Here is a 21,309-nt window from a genome sequence, read left to right on the forward strand (position 1 = left end):
CATGGCTTCATATCTGATTGCACAGCCCTGTCCCTCCCTCTCTCTGAAGAAAAAAGCGCTAAAATTTGACAGAAAAGTCCATTTTTGCTTGAATTCCACTGATCACTCCATTTCAACTGCTTTCCAATTCTAAAACTTTAGCCCGGGTTAAGGATTTTTGTAGGTAAAATAACACCTCCACCAGTGTTCCCCCAACTGAAAACAACTCAAACAACTCACTATCTTGGGAAGATACTAGTTCAGTGTGGGGCAATATTAAATAATCAGGAGCTCGTCGGGAAACAATATTGGGGTCACAAGGATATGAACTGAAGATTCCTGTTGCAGGAGTGTCCCCAATATAGTTCACTACAAATAAATTACAACCACAGCATGAGGAGAATATGCTCATCAACCTTGGTCTCTTCTGGTTTTTGTTACAGCTGTGCTTTTAAATAGCAAAGCCAACTGATCCATGGAACTGATCTTCTGACTTACCGATCATTGTAAACAACTTCCACCCTCAATCTTTGGATTTACAAAGACTTCTGCTGGTTGTTACAGGACAAATTGATCTAACAAATCCATCCATGTTGTTTATTTGTAATAAACGCTCTTCCATTTCTGGCTAAACAACTTTATAAGACGTTTATAAGACCAATGGTGATAATCACTCACAGGTGTATCTGACACTTCCTACCACTAAGGCTAAACAGTTCTCAACAGACGGGGAAAAATAAATATCTTAACTAGAGAACAATTTGCCTCAGGTGATTGCTGGTCACGAAAATCAGAAGACTGGTGATCTTCCAGGAAAAGAGAGAAAATGATACGTTTTTCAAAGAAACAAAAAAAGACGATAACATCTAAAGATCTATACTGTACCTGGCTCTTCCTGGTTCCCATCCGTATGACTTGGCTGGCTTTTCCGTTCCCATCCTGCAAAGGAAGGGAAAGACAAGATCCCTCTGAGGTGCTGAACTCAGATGGCGAACGCAGTGCCACTGACAGAACACAACCCTTCCCTCGCGATGAATTAAAACATGTGGGGGGGCACTGATAATTCAAACGCACTGGTAAAACAGAAGCATTTTCAACCTCAATCCACATTTAAGAAGCCTGCTAATATTTCCAACCCACTAAAGAGATGGAGCCCGTTTGCTGAAGCAATGAATAAGCAGCTCTTGCAGTAAGTATTCTGCCTCACATTCCTTAACATCGAGAGACCCTCTCATCGCAGCTTATTTTACTTACCCTTGTGGATTTAGGAACCCCGTTCTCCATTGTTCCCGAGAGCAAATCGCCGTTTTATTAACAGGAATGAAGGAACGACAATTTCCCCCGTCTCTAGCAGAGAGCAGTGCTGAAAAGAGGGGAGCTGACTGGAGAGAACAGTGTCTAGCCCTGTGTGCCTGTGGGTTCTTCACCGCCCACCCCTGGCTTCTGCTGATAAGACAGTACTGTCGATTCATGGCAGCCGTTGGAGAGGGTAGGGAGGAGCACCTGGACCTTCTACAGATCAGTACATTGTAGCAAAAGGACTTGGGGGGGGGGGGGGGGGGGGGGGGGGGATTCATAGAGAGGTGAATAACTTAAAAAATACAAGCCCATTACACACTACCCTTGTGTTTTCCAAACTGCCCTCACGTTCTCTCTACCAGATCAAGGTCTCTCCAGCACTGCGGTACAAGTGTTCAGCACCACAGCTGTGAAATGCTGCTCGGATGCACTACATTTGCATGGCACCTAAAATACTTTGCATATCCGCTCAGTGGTGATCTTGACTGTTCTGACAAGTGTTTAAGATTAACCCGAAGAAAATGCAGTAGAGATATGAGATCCCAGAGAGACATAACATTGCACAATATGGAGGTGAATTGGTTAATGAAAGCGAAACAGAGTTCTGCTTCATTCAATATGACGTTTTTTTTTACATTCCTGCTCTCTATGGCTTTGTTAATCTTCCCCTTAAGTTAATTGGACCAATTGAACATTTTTCAAAGATCTTCAGCTGTCGACGATTTAACGAGCCCTAAAAAACCTTCTGGATTCTAGTCTTTAGGTATAGGAGATGTGCTCCGTTCTAACCGTTGTGTCCTACGTGTTCTCTCTCTCTATGCCAGGAGCTGGTCTGACTGCTGTCAAGAATGGGTTTAAAAATGTCACGTATGCTTCCTTGGAACCACGTGTGTGTTCTCATGACTTCCAAGTAATCCTCTCAATCCGTATTAGGACGTGCCATTTACGTAAAAGACTTTAAGATTTACTTTCGGCACATATGGTTACGAGGTATACACATTTAATTTCAGCGCACCTTATTCACAGTTTTACATCAGTAAATGTGATGTAATGTAATGTAATGTGATGAAATTAATGTGATCGCATGATTTATTAGACGTTTTCGGTTTATTTCTTTCACCTACAGATATAAAGCCCAGTTATCAGCACCATTAACCAAATGGTGCATACTCCATACTTTACACTCATAACAATCATTCAACTGAGTCATCTCTAATTGAACTTTTACAGTGTTTCTGAACAGGTCCTCTGTCTTCTTAAGAATAACTTTTCCTCTTTTATTCCCCCCACTTTGAAAGTTCTTGTTCATTTCAGCCGCCTACCAACAAACAGGTCTCCTCGGTTTTAACCAATGGCAGCGCTCAGACACACAGATTGACATTTACAACAGCCAATCGCAGCTCTCCGAATTCAGCTCCAGGAACTTCAGGTTTCCGCGTGTCTACCGTAAACCCACCTGGGCGCCGGGCTCCCGTGACATCCCTGTCCCTTCGACACCGTCAGCGTGGGAGAGAGAGGAGATCGGCTGTGCCGTGAAGGTTGTCCTGCTCTGTACGCGCTGAACAGGAAACTGCAGCAATCCCGGCTACAACGCGCCAAGCTGTCAGAGAGGACAAGAGCGAAGCTCTAAATGAAAAATATTCCGTCCTCCTTCCCGTGTCCTCCAAAGAATGTCATTTCCGGGGGGGAAGGTCACGCATGCGTGTTGCGCCCATTGAAAGTGAGGACAAAATATTAGGAATAATTCCAATATTATAATAATAATAATAATAATTGCTTACAGTTATATAGCGCTTTTCTGGACACTCCACTCAAAGCGCTTAACAGGTAATGGGGACTCCCCTTCACCACCACCAATAATATACTGTCGTTTTTATAGCTTTTTCATAATTCAATTATAGAGACGGATTTTGTCATTATAATAGGTTAGCTATTTCGCTTGAGTTACTTCTAAAAGTAACACATTAAATATTACACATTGGTGGTGGTGGAGGGGATCCCCATTACCTGAAAAGCGCTATATAAGTGTAAGCAATTATTAATTATTATATTCCTTTAAATTTTTGTGTTGTTCCTCTAGAGTGAAGAATTTATTATCACCGGCTTTTGTGGGTTTTTAGGAAACACTACTGTATATTTTGGAAAAGCGGTTACTTCACGCGCCCGTGGGGCATTAAGATTATACGCAGCTAAGATGGTCGTTCTTCATGGTTCAGTCTTCAGTCACTTTATTTTAAATATACTCTTCTGCGAATAGCAGGTACTCCTGCAAACCGTGCCGTACAGTCTGCGATGTCTGTGCTAGGTGCTGTTTTCCGTCTTTAAAAAGGTTAGAGAAAATCTGACATTTGTCTACCACGAGACTGAGAGTATCGTTCCCTACCATCATGTTTAGTACAATATTTCACTTAAATGACGAAGCATTAGGATAACAATGTTGCAATTCCACTGCATCATTCAACTTTTAAGTTTTTGAATTTGTCAAACACCCTTTTTTTTATTTCTGCTACAGACCCAAAAGAGGACAAACGCATTGGGATATGCCTGGATTAACACGATTTGGAGTGTTATTGTATTGCACAATGTAACGTCCCAATTCAAGGCATTTTAAATCAGCTGTCAATCAGGTCAGCGAGCCCGCCTCCAGAATGACGGTGAGCAGACACGCCCCGCCCCTCTGCGCGTCAGGTGCGCTGCGGCCGGCAAGATGGCCGCGGGTCTGGTTTCCGTTTATCTGGAATTTTGCAAAATTGTTCGGTTTCAATTTTGTTTTGATATTACTATTTGAGTTATTTTCCGCGCAGGTAAAGCTAAAATATCAATTGTTTTATTTGACGTTATAATGCTGCTGTCTCCTCTCATTGTGCTCCCCCCCCACTGTAAAGCACTTTGAGAAGCCAATTTTAAAGGCGCTATATAAAAAGTGTACTATCATTTAAACCTGGAAAGGCATCTTAAAGTACAGCACATAGGATTCTGCTTTGAGACTAGGGGAAGAAAATCAACTGTGTTCGGTATTAGTCATAGATGACAAGTCATCTGAAATTGTTCAAGATATTAACTGCCAGTGTCTGTACATAAATGTACATTATCATTCAAATGAACTGGATATGACTAATAAATGTGTTTTATTAAATATTTAGACACACTTGCCTATCAATTGTCTTTATTTTATTTTTAAAACTAAAGTGGCGATTTAACATTATTTGTACACAGGCCTAAGGAGAATGATTTGTAGAAATTCGACATGCTGTTCATCTTTCTTCAGTTATGCAGCTCCAATCCCTCAGTGTTCTGCTGACCAGTCCCCAGTGTCAGCTCAGTTGCTGGGCGGGTCTTGTACTGGTGAGGTATTCATTGCAGTTCAATACTGACCAGCATTTCCATCTGCAATCTGGCTCTCAAGTGGTGTAACTCGTGTTTAATTATAAAACACTTAAAGTGCCCCACCCCACCCTTTTTCGTACAGATCGTTAGTAAGTGTTTTGCGTTTCTGTAATAAAAGGTGTTTGCTTGGTTTGGGAATTGTCTTTTATTTTTTTATGTATAATGAGAATTTATTTGGCTGGAGAATCTATACTAGGAACTCAGAACAGCCAGTTGCTATAGTTACAAAGTTGTCTTCTAATAAGGACTTCAGCCTTGAAAAGGAGAACCCAATTTATTTATGTTTTTCTTAGAAACTGGTTGAGCTACTTCCGTTTTAAATTCATACACATTTTCCTGGTATTAGACGATGTGGGATTCACGTCTACCCATATATTAAAACTAACCCGTCTGCTCCAAAGGAGGAAATAAAAAAAAAAAACCAGGCAAGGTATGAAGACTGACCACTGATCAAAGCAAGCTGGAGACAGAGTTTGGGAGCTACAGCGATATGGCCTGTCTACAATGCAGCCATTTTGTCAGTCACAAGCACTGATAGACCTATGTAGCTCACCAAAGGATGTGCTCACTGTCTGGATCACAAAACAGATAAGTAGAAACCGTTCGTTCTGGACCATGTCTGGCCACCTAGTAGTTTGGGGAAAATGCCCACAGAGAAGTTGTACCAGTTCCGAAGCGAAGGGGCCTCAACAGTTTGTAATGGCACTGGTCTGCATGGTGCTCTTCAGGCTATCCGAACTGTATACGGCGCCCATCCGGCGAAGCTGCAACAGAAACGCAGAGCAGCGTCATGGTCACAGCTTGGTGCAACCAGATACTCGGTTTATTCCTCAAGAACCTTGCAGTTAGCAACGCAGTGTGAGCTCATAATTATACTCACTATCTCGGTTGTTATTAAGTCTTTCACCGTTGGAAAGGTTAGATTTAGAGACGCAAACTATACGACTCGACGCATGTGCAACAGAAATAAAAATGTCAACAATTTAGTCTTTGTTCTACGGCATGAATAAAAGGGGCTTGTTGTTTACATTGACAAATTTAAAGCCCGCACCTCAAGTTCAGTCTTTAAATTTTAACATTCGTCAATCAGATCTGATCGCACCTTTATAGGTTTACGGCAGGCCTTTAAGGATATTAGCTCGGTTTTCGACTTGACGGTGCTTACTTTTCCCCCCTCGACTTCACCTACGTAACTATCATGCCTTTAAACCAACAGTTAAGAACAGATGCATCGGTGGCTCTCCAAAGGAAGGTGCTTGGAAGTTTCCGCTTGTCTGGCATTTTGTGGTCTTGGCAAGATGGTTTTTGACATCAGAAGAGAGGTCACCGGTGAAGACCCTCGCAATGGCTGGCAAAAAGAAAGACTGAAATCAATACAGACGTGCTCTTACTGCTGTTCGGGAGGTTTCACAAGACGGATGTGGCTTAAATGGGAATTTTAATCAGGGATGAATCATAAGATCTTAAATCAAACGTGATTCTGGCACATTTTGATTCACCGTGTGCCCGATTACAAACATCGGCACTGCCCTCTATCGGCAGGATTTTAAAAAGTCATTCAGAGTGGTGAAAGCAAGGTCACTCGCGCAGCATAAGAAGAGTAATTCATATAATTATACCCGATACACAAGTTGTCCAAAAGAAGAAAATATTCGACGTCCCTCCTTGCCAGCACAAGGGGTTCCTAACCATGGATCCAGTTATTCCTTGATCGGGAATACAGTGCCATTTACAAATCGGTCCTTCCAGCTCCTCGGATCATGTAAACTTTTTCCAAAGCATGCAGGGAACCAGCTTTAGTAACATAGAGGGGTTGCATTAAATGCTTTGATTCTAAGCCGTGTTTAAAAATCCGTCCATAATCATCGCATATGCGGACTTTGCGGAGATGTGCTTTAAAATTTCGTAGCAAGTAGTATTACTAGGTTAGGCTGGTGTTTAAGTTGTGGGTGTTGGCGGTTTCTTAAAGCTAGGGATTTCTGGAAAAAAAGGCTTGAACCCACCCCGCAGGGCTTACAAACGCTAACGGGAAAGATATGTTTAATTAGCAATTAAGCTACGCTACTGATGCTGATGTTGAATCTTCCACATGTTCGAATGCTACCTAACGCCGTGCACTTTGACCCCGTGACAAGCTGCTTCCGGTTGGAGACGTGGCTCTGTGCTGCCATATTGGAGCCGTAGGCTGGGAGACGCCAGTGGAAAGCAGCGGATCGACTCTTGAATAATTTGCAGAGAAAGCGTCTGGAAATTGGGAGGATCCCCTATCATTAGGAACGTAATATCTTTTGCAAGCACAAGGAGCGAAAATGGTAAGCCTTACAGTCTTCTAATCGGTTACCGAACAGTGCGTTTTAACCGAAAGATGATCGAGACCAGTCCTTGTTCCGGCTTGGTCAGTGGACGAGAGTCGGAAAGGAAATATAAAGTCTTGATTGAGACAAGGACCGTTAACGGTCCGATTCGCCAGCTGTTAAGAGGTCGTTTTATTTTTATAAAGAGTTGTCGGACTTCACGCAGACCGTATCCTCAGCGGACAGAGGTTTATAGCGATCAAACCGCTGCTGTCGTAGGCCCCGCTGGAAATAATGCACTTGGCAGTGAATACAGTAGCTGCTGGCTCGGGTAAAATACCCATTTTTCCTCCCATCCAAGTCATGGTATAAAAAGAGACCTTAACTAGGTGAATGGAATAACTCTCTGTCCTATAGCGTAAAACACGGCTCGAGTGACGTGGCTGGCACGTTTAGTGGAGATCGGTAAGAATTTCAGCTTGGGTGTCTCGTACAGCCATGCAATATGGTAAACACTAACAATCAATTATACTGTGCCTTTTCGTAGACCTCGCCATGATCAAGCTAGCCGATTGCTTTAGGAAAATGCAAGCTTGCAGCATTTTTATTTACTGACATACTGACATTACACTAAAGAACCGTCGTTACAAAATAACGAAACCTGTCAAACAAGTTACTTTAAAAATCTTAATACAGCATTATAAAAACAAGCAACGGGCCTCGTACCTACAGCGTTGGAGTAGCACCGACGTCCGAAGGCAATACGTACTTGAATGAACAACTTCATCAGCTCGGGTCTTGAAATAAATACTACTGCCCAGTTGGGGACTTGGACACCAGCACACGATCTCGTTGTATTCCAGAAAAGGAATCGCACAGATAGCTGTTGGTCTAAGACCAGGTGATTACGCGCAAGATCGCTTATCGGAGTGCTTCTTAAGCTGGTATTGATGGTGATAGTGTCGCCTTCTGATTTTTATAGCCGAGTATTTAATCGCAGGCTAAGTGTTTTCAGTTGGCTTTGAGGCGTTCTATAAAATGCTTTGGGTTCACAAAACTAATTAGTGTCGGCCGCGTACTAATTTTCGAGATTCACAACTCCCCTGATTCAGGTGTTAGCTGAATTTGTTTACAATTAAGTCACTGGAGGGGAGAGGCAGGAGACACTCTATGGAGTTTGACAATCACCCACAAGCCCTTTAGCCAAAATTAAGGGAGCCCAGGAAAAACTACTTAAAGTTCTGCATGTTGAAGTGGTAAAAAAAAACATGAAATGCAATGGTATGTCTGAAACCAAGGACGCTGATCAATTCAAGGCATCAATTAGCACCAGGAATTTAAGAGAGCGGGTGAAACAAAAACTAGCAAAGTCCGCAGGCTGATGTACTGCTTTTCTGTTCCATGTCATATTTTGGAAATCACAGTACAGATTGAAACGGTTTATAAAACCGGAACACCTGTTTTACTGACCAGGTCACAAGGCGGTGAAATCTACACTGCTGCGTGTATGAACTGCATCCATCACAGTCTACCTCGCAGGTCCTTTAGGTGTTTTTCAGTGACTCTGTCTGTTCCCCAATATAAAACAGTTTACATGTCTAGGTTATAGGTGTAGTCATGGTAGACTAGACCTCACAGATGTTTACGTTTACCAGAAAAGCCCAACTATTTGTTGGTCATTTATAGATCTAGCAGCGCTACAATCTGACTATATTTAAGGTCTTTTCAAAATATTATGATCTGTGTAGCAAACTTTCTCCCTGATTCTTTCTATGTGTGATGGTTAAAATCAGGTCTCAGGTCAAATGTCATAGGACTACTTTCTAATAATAATAACAATATGTTTTGGAGTCTTGAGGTTGCTATTTGTGTGTGTGTGTGTACTTTTTAAAGGGCAGGAAGTAGGAAGGAGCGGGCCTTTTCCACAAAAAATGCATCATCACTTTAAAGTATTACGTGCTAATCAGGATGCTGTTTGAGAAACAGCTCATCTGATTCAGTTGTTGGATTGGTGTAAAATTTCACCATCCTTCCCCATGTGTTTGCTCAGCTTCCAGTACAAAAAGGGGAAAGTACTCTGTTCATTTTCTCCGATGCAGGTTTATTCTACTTATCTAATTCTGCATTTTGCTCCTTGAACACCATGGTGAACACGTAACCGGAAAGTGACGTTGCCGTGCAGAAATGCTGTTTACCTTATGGATTTTGGGTTAAAAACAACAACAAATGCCTATAGGTTCTTTCTGTGCAAGTTAAGCCTGAGGACGATCGGCATGAAACCAGTGCTTGAAGGTGGCTGTCAGTTTGCCACGTGTCAGAAGACCATTGTGACCACTGTGCTGCCGTTGGCTTCAGTCTGACCCCCAGTGCTTAGAAGCATGAGAAAGTGTCCCATCTTCCTTCCTGGTTACAGCAGACAAGTATATTGGTAGCACCTGGGAACGTTTGGCAGTGTTCATCCTTTGTGCACTTTGGGCATGATTTAAATCGGATCATTTCAGGTGTCTTGGTGTATTCCTTTTAAATGTAAGGTCCCTTTGCTGCCTTCTTAAATTAGATTATTTCAGTCCTCCGAAATTGGTTTTCGAATTATTAAACCACGAAAGAGATGTACATGAAATGAAAGCTATTTATTTTTTTATTTGCTTTGTTCAACACAGGCCCCGGCCTTGTTGTATGAAAGCTGTGATTAGAATCCTCCGCGGTGCGGAGCTGGTTCTGTCTTTCCAAGATATGTTCTTTGAAAGGTCTGCTGCCTGCCTCTGTAAACAGCACCGTCGCCCTGCATTTCTTAACATTTTTCAGGATACAAAGTAAAAAAAAACAGTATTTAAAATTAAAATAAAGTCTTTGTCCGTTTCCATGGCGAATTTGGATTTTATTACTTCACAGCAGTATGGTAGCAAAAATACTCGTTTTCTGAAATGAACGGCCCGCGCTACGGTTTATTCTGGACCTTCGGAACGGGAGAAAAATTGAGGACGCAGAAAACGGGCCGAGAACCTTCAGAACCTTTTGCCAAGCGTCTGTGCGTGTATTCCTGAGTGCTCATCGGTCCCTTGGAAGACTCCTGCTTGGCAAGGCGGAGAGAAGCACACAGAGTAAACCAAAATGAGGGGAAGAAAGAAAAGAATCCGAAATCCTCTCCCTGCCATTCCAGGTTAACGCGGTGTTTTTGTGTTTGATAACGGAAGAGCAGCTTTCCATCTTTGTAGGAGTCACCCTTCTCGTCTTAGCCATCTAAATGGGGAAAACGTTTCATGAGTACACGATTTAATTACCTGTCTTGTCAGTATTTTTAATATGGCTTGTAAGTTTAGGGGGAGGAAAATCTATCCTAAAGTTTAATTGCACAAGAGTGCAAAAAAAACTTTCTCCCGTCCCCAGAGTGAACAAAACCCGTCGGGCTTGTGAGACTGAACTTGCGGGAGGTCCCCACGCGTGTCGGTTTTCTTCACCGCGCTACAAATCTCTTGTTCCACCCGTGGGCCAGAGAGGGCGCTAGCGTGGCTTCAGCACGGCTTGACAGCTGACACCCCCGTTTTCCCTTCTCTTCCCCGAGGTGCTGTTGGCAGCGGCAGTGTGCACCAAGGCGGGCAAGGCCATCGTGTCGCGCCAGTTTGTGGAAATGACCCGCACGCGCATCGAGGGCCTGCTGGCGGCCTTCCCCAAGCTCATGAACACGGGCAAGCAGCACACCTTCGTGGAGACGGAGAGCGTGCGCTACGTGTACCAGCCCCTGGAGAAGCTCTACATGGTGCTCATCACCACCAAGAACAGCAACATCCTGGAGGACCTGGAGACCCTGCGCCTCTTCTCCCGTGTGGTAAGACCCCCCCCCCCCCCCCTTCCTGCCTCACCAGGCGTCAGGCCTGACGCAGGAAGTCATCCCTGGTCACGATAAGACTGCCCGCTCTTAACTTTCCTACAGGTTTGTTTTAGTCGTTTGGGCCACCACCTAGAGTGGGACAAACCCAGCCAGGGGAAGTCCATTTCTACGTGGGTCAGAATGTTTTTTGCTGGGTAGCAGTAGTTGTAGCCAGTAACCTGCCTTTCCTTACCCTTAAATGGCGAAGTGGCATCATTGAGACAAGTTCCAGTCCTCTGGATAGTGCTAACCATCCTTTCAGCTTAAACAAATGTAAATTACCCCTTCTTTGGTTAATTAATGACCAGTTACATTCTGGGGCTTAAGAGGGTGTCCTGTTCTGATAGGCTACAGGAGCAGAACCAAAATTCATTGCATTGATCAAGTCAAACCAGCAGACTTCCGAATGAAGAACCACAAATCAGAGGACACTAAGAGGAAAATATGCTGAAGTCCATTTAAAACTGAGAACAGGAGGCACTTCTTACCCAAAGGGTTGTGGGGAGCCTGGAACAAAATGCACATCCATGAAAGATCCGTGCCAATGCCCTGGCTTCTTTCAGGAGACAAGTGATCATTAGATGAGCTAACTATTAAACCAGCTAAATGGGCTTAATAGTCTCCTCTTGTTCGTAACGTTTCTTATGTCCTAACACAAACCCACCTAATTCATAATATAAACACAACATATGGATTCCCAAATGTCTCTGAAAGCTGGCTGAGCTCCATTATTCAGACATCACTAGTTGAAGCCAGGGTTACTAAAAGTGTCACCCTGCTGTGGCTGGGATTTACAGACATCGCTAACTGAAGTGTGGGTTACTAACTGTGTAATTTGCTATAGCTGGGATTCCCAGACATCACTGAAGCCTGGGCTAGTAACCGTGTCACCTACTACACCCGGGATTCCCCCGGCTCTGGTGCACTGGGTAGGGCTGGGATTAGCCAGAGCTCTTGCATCTTTCTAGGAATCAGCTACTCCTGTGACTAGCTGGATCCCTCTTAGGCTTGCAGTGGCGTCAGTGAGACAAGTGTCAATCCTCCAGACAGCGCTAACTGTCCTTTTGGGTAACGTGGAGCGTGCAGCACCTCGGTTAACGAGTGTCTCTGCGGGAGGGTGTGTCCGGGGAGCATCTCTTTGTGTCTTTTTGTCCTCAGCGGGTGTGTGGGATTTTTTCCACCAGAGAACTGAGTCTTCAAACAATTGAAAATTGTTTTAAGGTAATAAAAATGAATTTGCGAGTACAAGTTAAAGGACATTTTAAGTCATCCAGGAGAGATAACTTTAGGGTTTTCTTCCTTAGGCCTGCATTGTAATAGCTTTAGATATTTACCTAAGATGTAGTCTTAACCTGAATTGCTCATTCTAAGGATGGCTTAATTGCTTTCAAGTCTTACATCGAAATGAGGTAAACAATTGTGATTCAGTAAGGACCAGTAACCGGCTTCAGACCAGTAACCTTGATCTGAGCTTGTACATCGTGATTGCAGAGATATCCCGATGCTTGTGCAGAGGTGACGTGAAAGCCGGGACGCAAATGCACTGTTCACGGCTCGCTCCTCCCTGCAGATTCCCGAGTACTGTCGCGTGCTGGAGGAGAGCGAGATCTCGGAGCACTGCTTCGACCTGATCTTCGCCTTCGATGAGATCGTGGCGCTGGGCTACCGCGAGAACGTCAACCTGGCGCAGATCCGCACCTTCACGGAGATGGATTCACACGAGGAGAAGGTGTTCCGCGCTGTGAGAGAGGTGAGGAGCCACGGTCTTCTGCTTTTGTGAACCCATCACAAGATCAATCAGTTACTCAGGTGTCCCTTACCTAATGAAATCGTGAGCTTTGTTTTGGAACTATTGTGGCTTTTTAAGCTACGCAGATGAAATGATTTCAGGAAGATCTACACCAACCTCTGGGGTGTAGACTGTTCTACAAACTAAAGCACACAGTAATCAGTAATCACCAATCAGTAAAACAAGCAAGCAGTCGAATTCAGATGCATTGATCTGCTGTTTTTTAATTGTTCTTTTTGCAAAGCAGGATGCCCCACTGCACATGTGTTTCATATTTGTTAATATAGGTGATGTTGGCATTCCAAAACAAGTTGCATATTTATGCACTTACGCAGCTGGGCATTTTAATAAAACCACCTGAGCGAAACCCCTTGCTGTAGGGTACAAAATGACAACCCAGTTTCTGAAACTGCATCCTGTCATTTGCAAGTCCAGAACACTGACCACTACTCCACATTGCTCTTTCTGTGGTATAATTCTAAAGTACAGGGATTGCGTAGGAGTTTCATGTGTATAGTACTGCAGTGAAGTTGTTTTAAGTGGCTCAAGCATAAGAATAAATACAAATGTTCTCGCGTTGGGAAGATGTGAGCCTGCAAAGGTTTGGTCCAGACTCCGGATCTCACGGTCTCCCACTCCCTTCCCTCAGACCCAGGAGCGCGAGGCCAAGGCCGAGATGCGCCGGAAGGCCAAGGAGCTGCAGCAGGCCCGCCGCGACGCCGAGCGCTCGGGGAAGAAAGCCCCCGGCTTCGGTGGCTTTGGCAGCTCAGGCATGTCGGGCAGCAGTCCCATCACCATCACCGACACGCTCATCGAACCCGAGAAGCCCAAGGCGACACCAGCACCCAGCAGGTACCCGCGATCACAGCCTGCCTGGCTGAAATGTAGACGCATTGCTTGAGTGATCATTCAGACAAGAACTGATAGTCATGACGCAGCTCTGCTCTAGAGATCATTCAGACAAGAACTGATAGTCATGACGCAGCTCTGCTCTAGAGATCATTCAGACAAGAACTGATAGTCATGACGCAGATCTGCTCTAGAGATCACTCAGACAAGAACTGATAGTCATGATGCAGCTCTGCTCTAGAGATCATTCAGACAAGAACTGATAGTCATGACGCAGATCTGCTCTAGAGATCACTCAGACAAGAACTGATAGTCATGACGCAGCTCTGCTCTAGAGATCATTCAGACAAGAACTGATAGTCATGACGCAGCTCTGCTCTAGAGATCATTCAGACAAGAACTGATAGTCATGACGCAGCTCTGCTCTAGAGATCATTCAGACAAGAACTGATAGTCATGACGCAGCATTGCTCCCGTGACCCATCAAACGGAACGGACGGTCGTGACGCAGGATTGCTCTAACACTCTTCAAACGGAACGGATAGCCTTGAGAGACCGAGAACCCCACATTTCCCTTCTTCTTTGGGAGGAGTACCAGGGTTTTTCTCCACAGCTGAGTTTTCTTTCTACCTGCAAAGCTCTGGGGCACACCTGTTGCCTGTACCTTGCTTGCCAGTGTTCAGTGGTAAAAATGGGATCAGTTTCACCTGTGGTTAGAATTGTGCTCTAACGTCTTACAATAACGTTTTCGTTGGATGTTTTGCTGTGGCAGGTCGAGCGGCCCCAGTAAGGCCCTGAAGCTGGGGGCGAGGGGGAAGGAGGTGGATAACTTTGTGGACAAGCTGAAATCGGAGGGCGAGAACATCATCCTACCCAGTTCGGGGAAGAGACCCTCAGAGGTGTCCAAAGTGCTGCCCCCTCCTGTCAACATGGAGAGGTAACGGGCAGCTCATGTGGCGGAAGCCACCTTTTCTTGGGTCGGTAGAGGGTGCACCAGTGAAAACATCAAGAGTGGAAGCACTTGCACGTTCTGATACATCAGTTTTTATGGTGTTTCTTTCTCAAGGAATTGTGCTCAGTCCTGCCTGTCCAAAGAAATGTTAAAGCTTCTAAACGTGCATGTGCTGTCATAGGGGCGGTTGGTTTTTCCCGTGCACGGATCCAAACGGGCTCAAAGCCAGTTCTCCAGGTGATCTGGATGCTTGCAAAAAAACAAGCCACAGCAGTCCAAGATAGAGACTTTCTAAGAATGGACGGCAGAAATGAGATCACCCTCCCCCACCCCTGACTGCACCTGTCTCTGACCCCTCTCCCTGCAGCGTGCACTTGCGGGTGGAGGAAAAGATCTCCTTGACCTGCGGGCGGGACGGGGGGCTGCAGAACATGGAGGTACTGGGGATGATCACCCTGCGTGTCTCGGAGGACAAGAGCGGGCGCATTCGCCTGCACGTCCACAACGACGACAAGAAGGGCCTGCAGCTGCAGGTGAGAGTCCGCCGAGCGGTTAGGGCCATTTCATTTTCCCCCCCAAGCGTCTTGCAGCTCGTATTTGCATGCATGGTAGTTGCATCAGAGCAGGTGTGAAGAAGCTCATGTTTATGTTCTTATTCAGATTGATCTGGACATCAGTTTAGTTCGACCAGATTTTTTTCCCTAATAAGAGGGGCAGATCCCCTTTGCTGTGTGAAGCAGTGCTCGTTCTTTTTTTCCTGCATCCCTCCCTGATTTCTATGACTGCTTTGCACAGACCCACCCCAACGTGGACAAGAAGCTGTTCACAGCGGAGTCTCTGATTGGCCTGAAAAACCCAGAGAAGTCCTTTCCCCTCAACAACGACGTTGGTGTGCTGAAGTGGAGGCTACAGACCACAGACGAGTCCTTCATACCTCTCACCAGTGAGTAGTGCCCTGGCGCTGGGGGCTTTCCAGATACTCCTGAAAGGAGCTTGTGAATCTCTCGGGATACTGGGCTGCTGTGCTATTGTTATCAGCTGGGTCCCACGCGAATCCTAACCTCCCAGGATCTGGGAATGAAAGCAGCATTTAGTGCCAGCCAGTGCAGCGCTTGTTGACCTTTTTCTTCCTACAGGACACTTCTGTAAATAGAAAATGTGTGCCCCACACCCACACAAATTACTGGCTTGAGCACATTGTTATTACTGTTCCAAACAACGCGTGAACGCAACACAAAACTAATGAAATTAAGCAATATTGGATTTTGTTTTTCCTTTTTTCTTTCCTAAATTCTGCGCCACACCTGTTAATGTCTCACTGTGCCGCGCTTGAGTGTATTTCAATAGAGCAGTTGCTTGACAAATCCCGAATTTCCGGTCGGCTACCGAAATGCAATCACTACACGCAGTCGATATGCCAGTTGACGGGGTTTAAAATGGGCAGTGATTCCAATTGTAACGGGCTCTTTTTGGCTGTGTTTCGCCTGAAAAGTCTCGAAAGATTCTGACAAGCTGCTGGTCGTGATCCAAGCTAAAATGTGCATCGGCTGGGAAGAAATATTCTGAAAACAAAGGGAACTTCGGGCACCGTATCCTTCAGAGTTTGTGGAAGACCTGAAATCATAGTAAAGGGGACATTTCAGCAGAGCCCAGTGGTCATGCTTGATTGAGTCCAGTGCCTAGTTCCTGAGATAATCCAGGCAGCCAGGCGTGCACTGACGCTGGGTGAGCAGCGAGGGGTTGCAGTGGTTTCAACTTGCTACAGGCTGGCAAAAAGGTGGATGAGCAGAAAACGAAAAAAACAAGCAAACCCTCATCGATGCAGCCATTGAAGGGGTGGTGTTTTTGCATTCATTGCACCTTGTGGTAGAATTCTGCTGCGTGCCTCCGTGATGAAAGACTTGAATTGTCTTTCAGATCGTCAGCCTCTTTGTCCAGTTCTAACCGGCTCTGATAATTTGGCTCAGCGCGGTTCCCCTTGGGGCACGGGGCCTGGTGGCTTAGAGTCCGCCGTTGGCAAGAGGAAGCGCTAATCGCTGTAATCGTCACTGAGCTCGCCGCTCAGCGGCACCAGGGGTTAAGCCACTGACCGTGAAGTGGAAATAATATTTACAGCATTCCCTGTCGTCGTCGTCCCCCCCCCGTCTCTCTCCTGCGAGCTAAGTGAAGCCGATTGAGATTGGAGTAGCGTTTCTCCAGTTCAGCAACCATTAGAAGTCTCAAAGGCACTTACTTACTCAAAGTGCTGTACTAAGGGAATGTAGCGCAGATGAGGGGAAAGTACAACAGTATAGCAACACAGAAGGTAGAGGCGAGCTAGGCTGAGACCCGTGCATGACAACATGGCTTCAGTTCTCCGATCTTCAGCTCTTTTGGTCTCTCCGGCTGTTTATTTTTCCTTAATGTACTTAACTTTACATTGCAAACTGTTTTCATCTGTGTTGGTGTAACCTATTGTTATCCAAGGTCAATTTTGTGGGGGGTCATCTCAGTTCTTGATGTGCTCTTTTGTGGTACGATGGCTGTGTGATTTGACTAGCAGACGTCACCTGCCCCTCCTCTGTCCCCCTGCAGTTAACTGCTGGCCTTCGGAGAGTGGGAGCGGCTGCGATGTGAACATTGAGTATGAGCTGCAGGAGGAGGGGCTGGAGCTCAACGATGTCGTCATCTCTATCCCAGTCCCGTGAGTATGCCCGGCCCCCACGTGACGCACACGCGTTCAGCATGAGCGTGAGGTGCCCACAGACTCAACACGTCCACCCTGTTTTCCCATCAGATGAGACCTGAGCCAGATCTAACGTGCAGCTTTCTTCTTTACCGTTCCACTCGCATCTTCTGCCTTCCCTCGTGCAGCCATCAGTAAATGCATGCCTGACACTTTTTGGAGGCTGTAGAGAGCAGAAGCTGCTGTGCATCTCTGCACCAGCCACACAGTGTGTAAGAAGCTCTTGAGTCACAGCGCTGGGTTTGCGTCATTTACTCATTCTTACTCAGATGTAGTTTTCCAGGATGTCCCTAAGCTAAGACGTTAGGAACAGCCCGCGCATTTTGACGTAGTGGCTTTTCAATCATGAGCCGACGCGTGAGTGTGGCCCCTGCCTCCCCCCCGCTGCAGCTCGGGAGTGGGCGCCCCCGTGATCGGCGACCTGGACGGCGAGTACCGGCACGACAGCCGCAGGAACGTGCTCGAGTGGTGCCTGCCCGTCATCGACGCCAAGAACAAGACGGGCAGCCTGGAGTTCAGCATCGCGGGCCAGCCCAACGACTTCTTCCCCGTGCACGTCTCCTTCGTCTCCAAGCGCAACTACTGCGACATACAGGTGAGCCTCCGCGCCCCCCCCCCCCCCCCCGCGTGCGCTGGCGAGAGTTGCCACGATTGGTCTGTTTGTGGTCACATGGTCGCAGTGTTCTGATTGGCTGTTGTGTGCGGCCAAGATTTCTCGAGCCTACCTCGAGGAAAAAAAGTGGTCTGAAAAAAGGGTAAAGACTGCAGTTAAACTTTAGAGAACTTAAGATTGAAGGGGAGTGTAGAATCAGTTTGGTGTAGGCAATAAGGTTTTGTAGTAAAGAAAAACTATTTTATTGGAAAAGTCGTGGAGAATTGTCGTGGAGTGACTGTGGGATCCCCGGTGTGAATATATACATGTGCTATGAGGTACACTCATCAATACCGATTCTTTCTAACCCTGAAATATAAAATTAGCGTAGTAGTTCCCCCTTTAAATAAGGTCCAGCAGGGGGAGCTTTGCTTATTGGAGGAAGAGGCGGGGCGAATGTTCCGTGCGGAGTTTGACTTTCCGGATTCCTGCTCTTTCCTTATTCTTTGCGCTTGGTTTCCTTCCTCCCCCCCAGATTTCCAAAGTCACCCTGGTGGACAGCGACAGCCCCGTGAGGTTCTCCTTGGAAACGTCGTTCGTCGTCGACAAGTACGAGATACTGTAAGCGCGCGGGCGCCTCGCGATCTCTGATGGCCGCCGTCAACCGCGAGAAGACGAGAGAAGAAGAAAAGAAAAGGAGAAACCGATAGTAGCCTGTCCGCTGTGTACCAGATTGAATACAACACATCAACGGGACGCAATCCTGCTAAGCCCTTACCGCCATGGCGTGCAGTATTTGGTGTATTTATACCTTTATATGTAAAAAAAAGAAACAGAAATGCTATATATATAAATAAAACCGAACAGGACGCAGTTGTGCTGCATCAGCAAAGGAGAATCGTAATACACAAAGCAAGGTAACAGGAGGGCTGTGGGGGAGAGGAGGGACGAGTGGTGTTTAAAGGGGGCTGGGGGGGGGGGGGCTAGGGGTTGTGCTTCAGGTGTGATCCAAAAATTGAATACCTAAATAAAAAGAACGTCCTGATAACCTGAGGAGCATGACGTTTCCCCGGACGTCCAAAGACAGGCGTGGAAAGATCCCAGGCTCGTGGACAGCCTTTGTAACGAGGGTGTGTGTGTGGGGGGGGTCAGATGAGCCGATTTCCTGCGACTGCAGTCAGAGGAAGAGTACGGAGTGTGGCTTGAGCAGCTATGTTGCTTTCTGGGCAAAAAAAAAGAAAAAACACTAAACGAGTTGCTAGATGATTGCCTCACGTCCAGCTTTAACCTGCACCTCTTGCGCAGCCTCTTCGGATTGACTGGGAGTCGTGTGAACCCGGCTTGTTATGTATCCCAGTGTGGGAACAGCCCAAAGGAGCTGGACGTTCGGCTAAATCTTATCAGGGGAGAATGCGAGTACAGCTGGGCACCTTGACATGTTATTAAAATATCAGCAGAGCTGCGGGGGGGGTAAAAATCGAAACCTTGACCTTATTATTGCTGCACTCCCTTCAGTCCATGTAAGATCCCAGCTGCACTGTGATTGGAAATATTAAGTAACAGCTTCAAATTCAGACAAAAGGGCGTGTTCTATATATATGGCATTTTGGCTGAATGTGGCCTCCAGTACATATCGTTTGAAAATTAAGATTTTCAGTACATTTTAAAATCCAATTAATTCGTGCATAGGCAGTGATTTTCCGCAGCTTTGCTTTGCTTCTGATACAAGATTGCAAGATAAAAACAGATAAACTACATTGTCCCTGTGGGGCAGTAGCATCTAAGCGGGTAGTACTGTATATCAGCCAGATTGCGATTGATCAGACTGTTAGGTGGTGCTTGGTAAGCTCCTGCTCCTGTTTTTTTGATGTGGCCAATCTTCCTTGGGCTCGTTTGTCCTTTTGCCACTGTTCCAATTCCACTTAAAATGTGGCTTTTGTGAAATAGCACTGGAAGCCTGGGTTTCTCTGTTGTTTGGCCTTCTAAAGAAATTCCAGAAGATCAGGCTGGTGCAGAATATTACCAAGCTCCTGGATGTTGAAACCTCTCAACATGATTCAATATCCAGCAGTAGTCTATTGTCGGGATCAAGTGATAAGGACTTCCTTTTAAGCACCTTTGGCCTAAACAGTTCCGGCGAGTGGTCAGATGGTGTCGTTTTTGCTGTTCTGGCGGGAAACCAGGAAAACGTCATGCAGGTTCTTCAGTCTTGTGGTCCGTGGAGTGACTCCTGCGCAAAGTGGTTCAGGGATCAGGATGGACCTACATCTGAGCTGCCTTTATCTTCCAGACCTAACAGAACCTTCTGATGTTGAGGTTTATTGGGTAGAAAAACAAGGGACGCTCAAAATTCATCAGGCTTTGGGAAATGTAGGATGAAGTACGGATGCCTGCCGTGTGGTTGGATTTCTGAGACGTCTCGGTTGTGATTTAGGATCTGTATATATTAGTGTAGGATATCGTGTACAAAAACTGGAGGCTCCCCTGAGGTTGAGGGGAACCGGTACCCCCCCCCAACACTATCCCATTTCCTCCCCACAGCCCACGTCATGTCAAACAAATGTTGCTACTCTATGGTCCTGACTCCAGTGACGTTACTTGTTACGTACTGACTTCTTTTAGCCCTGATTGTCAATCTAGTTGGAAGACAAAAGAAAGGAATATTTGTTTTGTTTTTGTTTGTATTCTTTGAATTTTCGGGGAGGGGAGGGAGGGCTGGGGGGGGTTTCTGAGTGAGGTTAGGGGAGGTGGAAGGTTAAAGCTGAAACCGTTTTGTAACCCTGTAAAAAATAAAAAAAACTAGAAGAGGGAATTGCAAATAACATTCCAGTGTAAAAAATAAATAAAAAGGCAAAAAAATCTTTAATCAATTAAAGTGTATTATAAAATGTGACTTAACCGTGTGCAGTTTGTTCCGGTAGTCTGCTCGGGAGGCTTTATTTGGAGGATAAAATGATCAATGTATATGATCCTGAGACTGGGGAAGAAGGTTCATGCAAAATGTTTATTATGGCCATTTTGTACTGCCTGTTTGATCGTGTATCTCATGCTCTTAATCCCACTTTCAACTTGGCTGAGGCTGGAAGGTGTGTTAATTCCCCATCCTTCCTAGAGAGGGCTCCTGGGATCGTCGCACTGTTGCGTGGAGACGGAGGAATAATGATACGGAAGGCGGAAAACCGGGAGAAGAGAATTGAAATTCAGTTCTGGGTTTTTATTAGAACAGCAGGCCTACCTCTGCCCCTGCCTTCACTGCTGCATGATGCGTCTCAGGTTAGAGGAAAGGGACCTGGAAGAGCTCAAAGCCACTTTCCCACACTGCGTTTACTTGCACTCCTGTATGGCAGTTGTCTACTTCAAGACGCACTTCTGTCAGAGGAACTGAAAAAATGAAAGCTTTGAAGGCTGGAGGAAAGGGTCTTTTTTTTTACATCACAATGTTCTGAACTCTTCACGCTTAAGAAACTTCAGGATTGTGAAGCGTAAGGACATTTTCTAACTTTAGACTGGGCGGGCGTGCATCTTTAAAAAACAAAACAAAACATTTCCATTGCTGGAAAGTGAAACCGCCTGAA

At 45.7% G+C, this 21,309-nt stretch overlaps 2 protein-coding genes and 2 long non-coding RNA genes across 6 annotated transcripts in view; 2 read left to right on the forward strand and 2 right to left on the reverse strand.

Annotated features, from left to right (window-relative positions):
* The window catches only part of hmbsa (hydroxymethylbilane synthase a), a 15,625-nt gene extending 12,686 nt beyond the window's left edge, over positions 1 to 2,939 (reverse strand). For 2 of the 3 annotated variants that reach the window (XM_088619569.1, XM_088619568.1), the window contains exons 1-2: positions 1,234 to 1,393; positions 865 to 918 (exon numbers count right to left, since the gene is read on the reverse strand). In XM_088619569.1, coding sequence (XP_088475695.1) covers positions 865 to 918; positions 1,234 to 1,263 — 84 coding nt within the window. In that variant the 5' untranslated portion in view covers positions 1,264 to 1,393. Of the gene's footprint in view, positions 1 to 864; positions 919 to 1,233; positions 1,394 to 2,734 lie in introns of those variants that run through there. The other variant, XM_088619570.1, reaches the window with a different exon arrangement.
* On the forward strand, positions 2,868 to 4,427 carry LOC148641121 (uncharacterized). Its single transcript, XR_015930243.1, has 2 exons — positions 2,868 to 2,998; positions 3,791 to 4,427. It is a non-coding gene; the product is annotated as an uncharacterized LOC148641121 (long non-coding RNA).
* On the reverse strand, positions 4,428 to 8,084 carry LOC148641122 (uncharacterized). The gene is made up of 2 exons (XR_015930242.1): positions 7,686 to 8,084; positions 4,428 to 6,013 (listed from the first exon to the last, which is right to left on the reverse strand). It is a non-coding gene; the product is annotated as an uncharacterized LOC148641122 (long non-coding RNA).
* Positions 6,812 to 20,627, forward strand: LOC148641123 (coatomer subunit delta). The gene is made up of 10 exons (XM_088619566.1): positions 6,812 to 6,977; positions 10,522 to 10,785; positions 12,398 to 12,577; positions 13,266 to 13,468; positions 14,238 to 14,402; positions 14,785 to 14,950; positions 15,213 to 15,360; positions 16,992 to 17,100; positions 17,533 to 17,737; positions 18,270 to 20,627. Exons 1-10 carry the CDS (start codon positions 6,975 to 6,977, stop codon positions 18,357 to 18,359), a joined length of 1,533 nt encoding a protein of 510 aa, XP_088475692.1. The 5' UTR covers positions 6,812 to 6,974; the 3' UTR covers positions 18,360 to 20,627.
* Positions 20,628 to 21,309: the final 682 nt, after the last annotated feature.

Source organism: Lepisosteus platostomus, chromosome 25 (assembly GCF_059453375.1).
Source record: "Lepisosteus platostomus isolate fLepPlt1 chromosome 25, fLepPlt1.hap1, whole genome shotgun sequence".
Taxonomy (NCBI): Eukaryota; Metazoa; Chordata; class Actinopteri; order Semionotiformes; family Lepisosteidae; genus Lepisosteus; species Lepisosteus platostomus.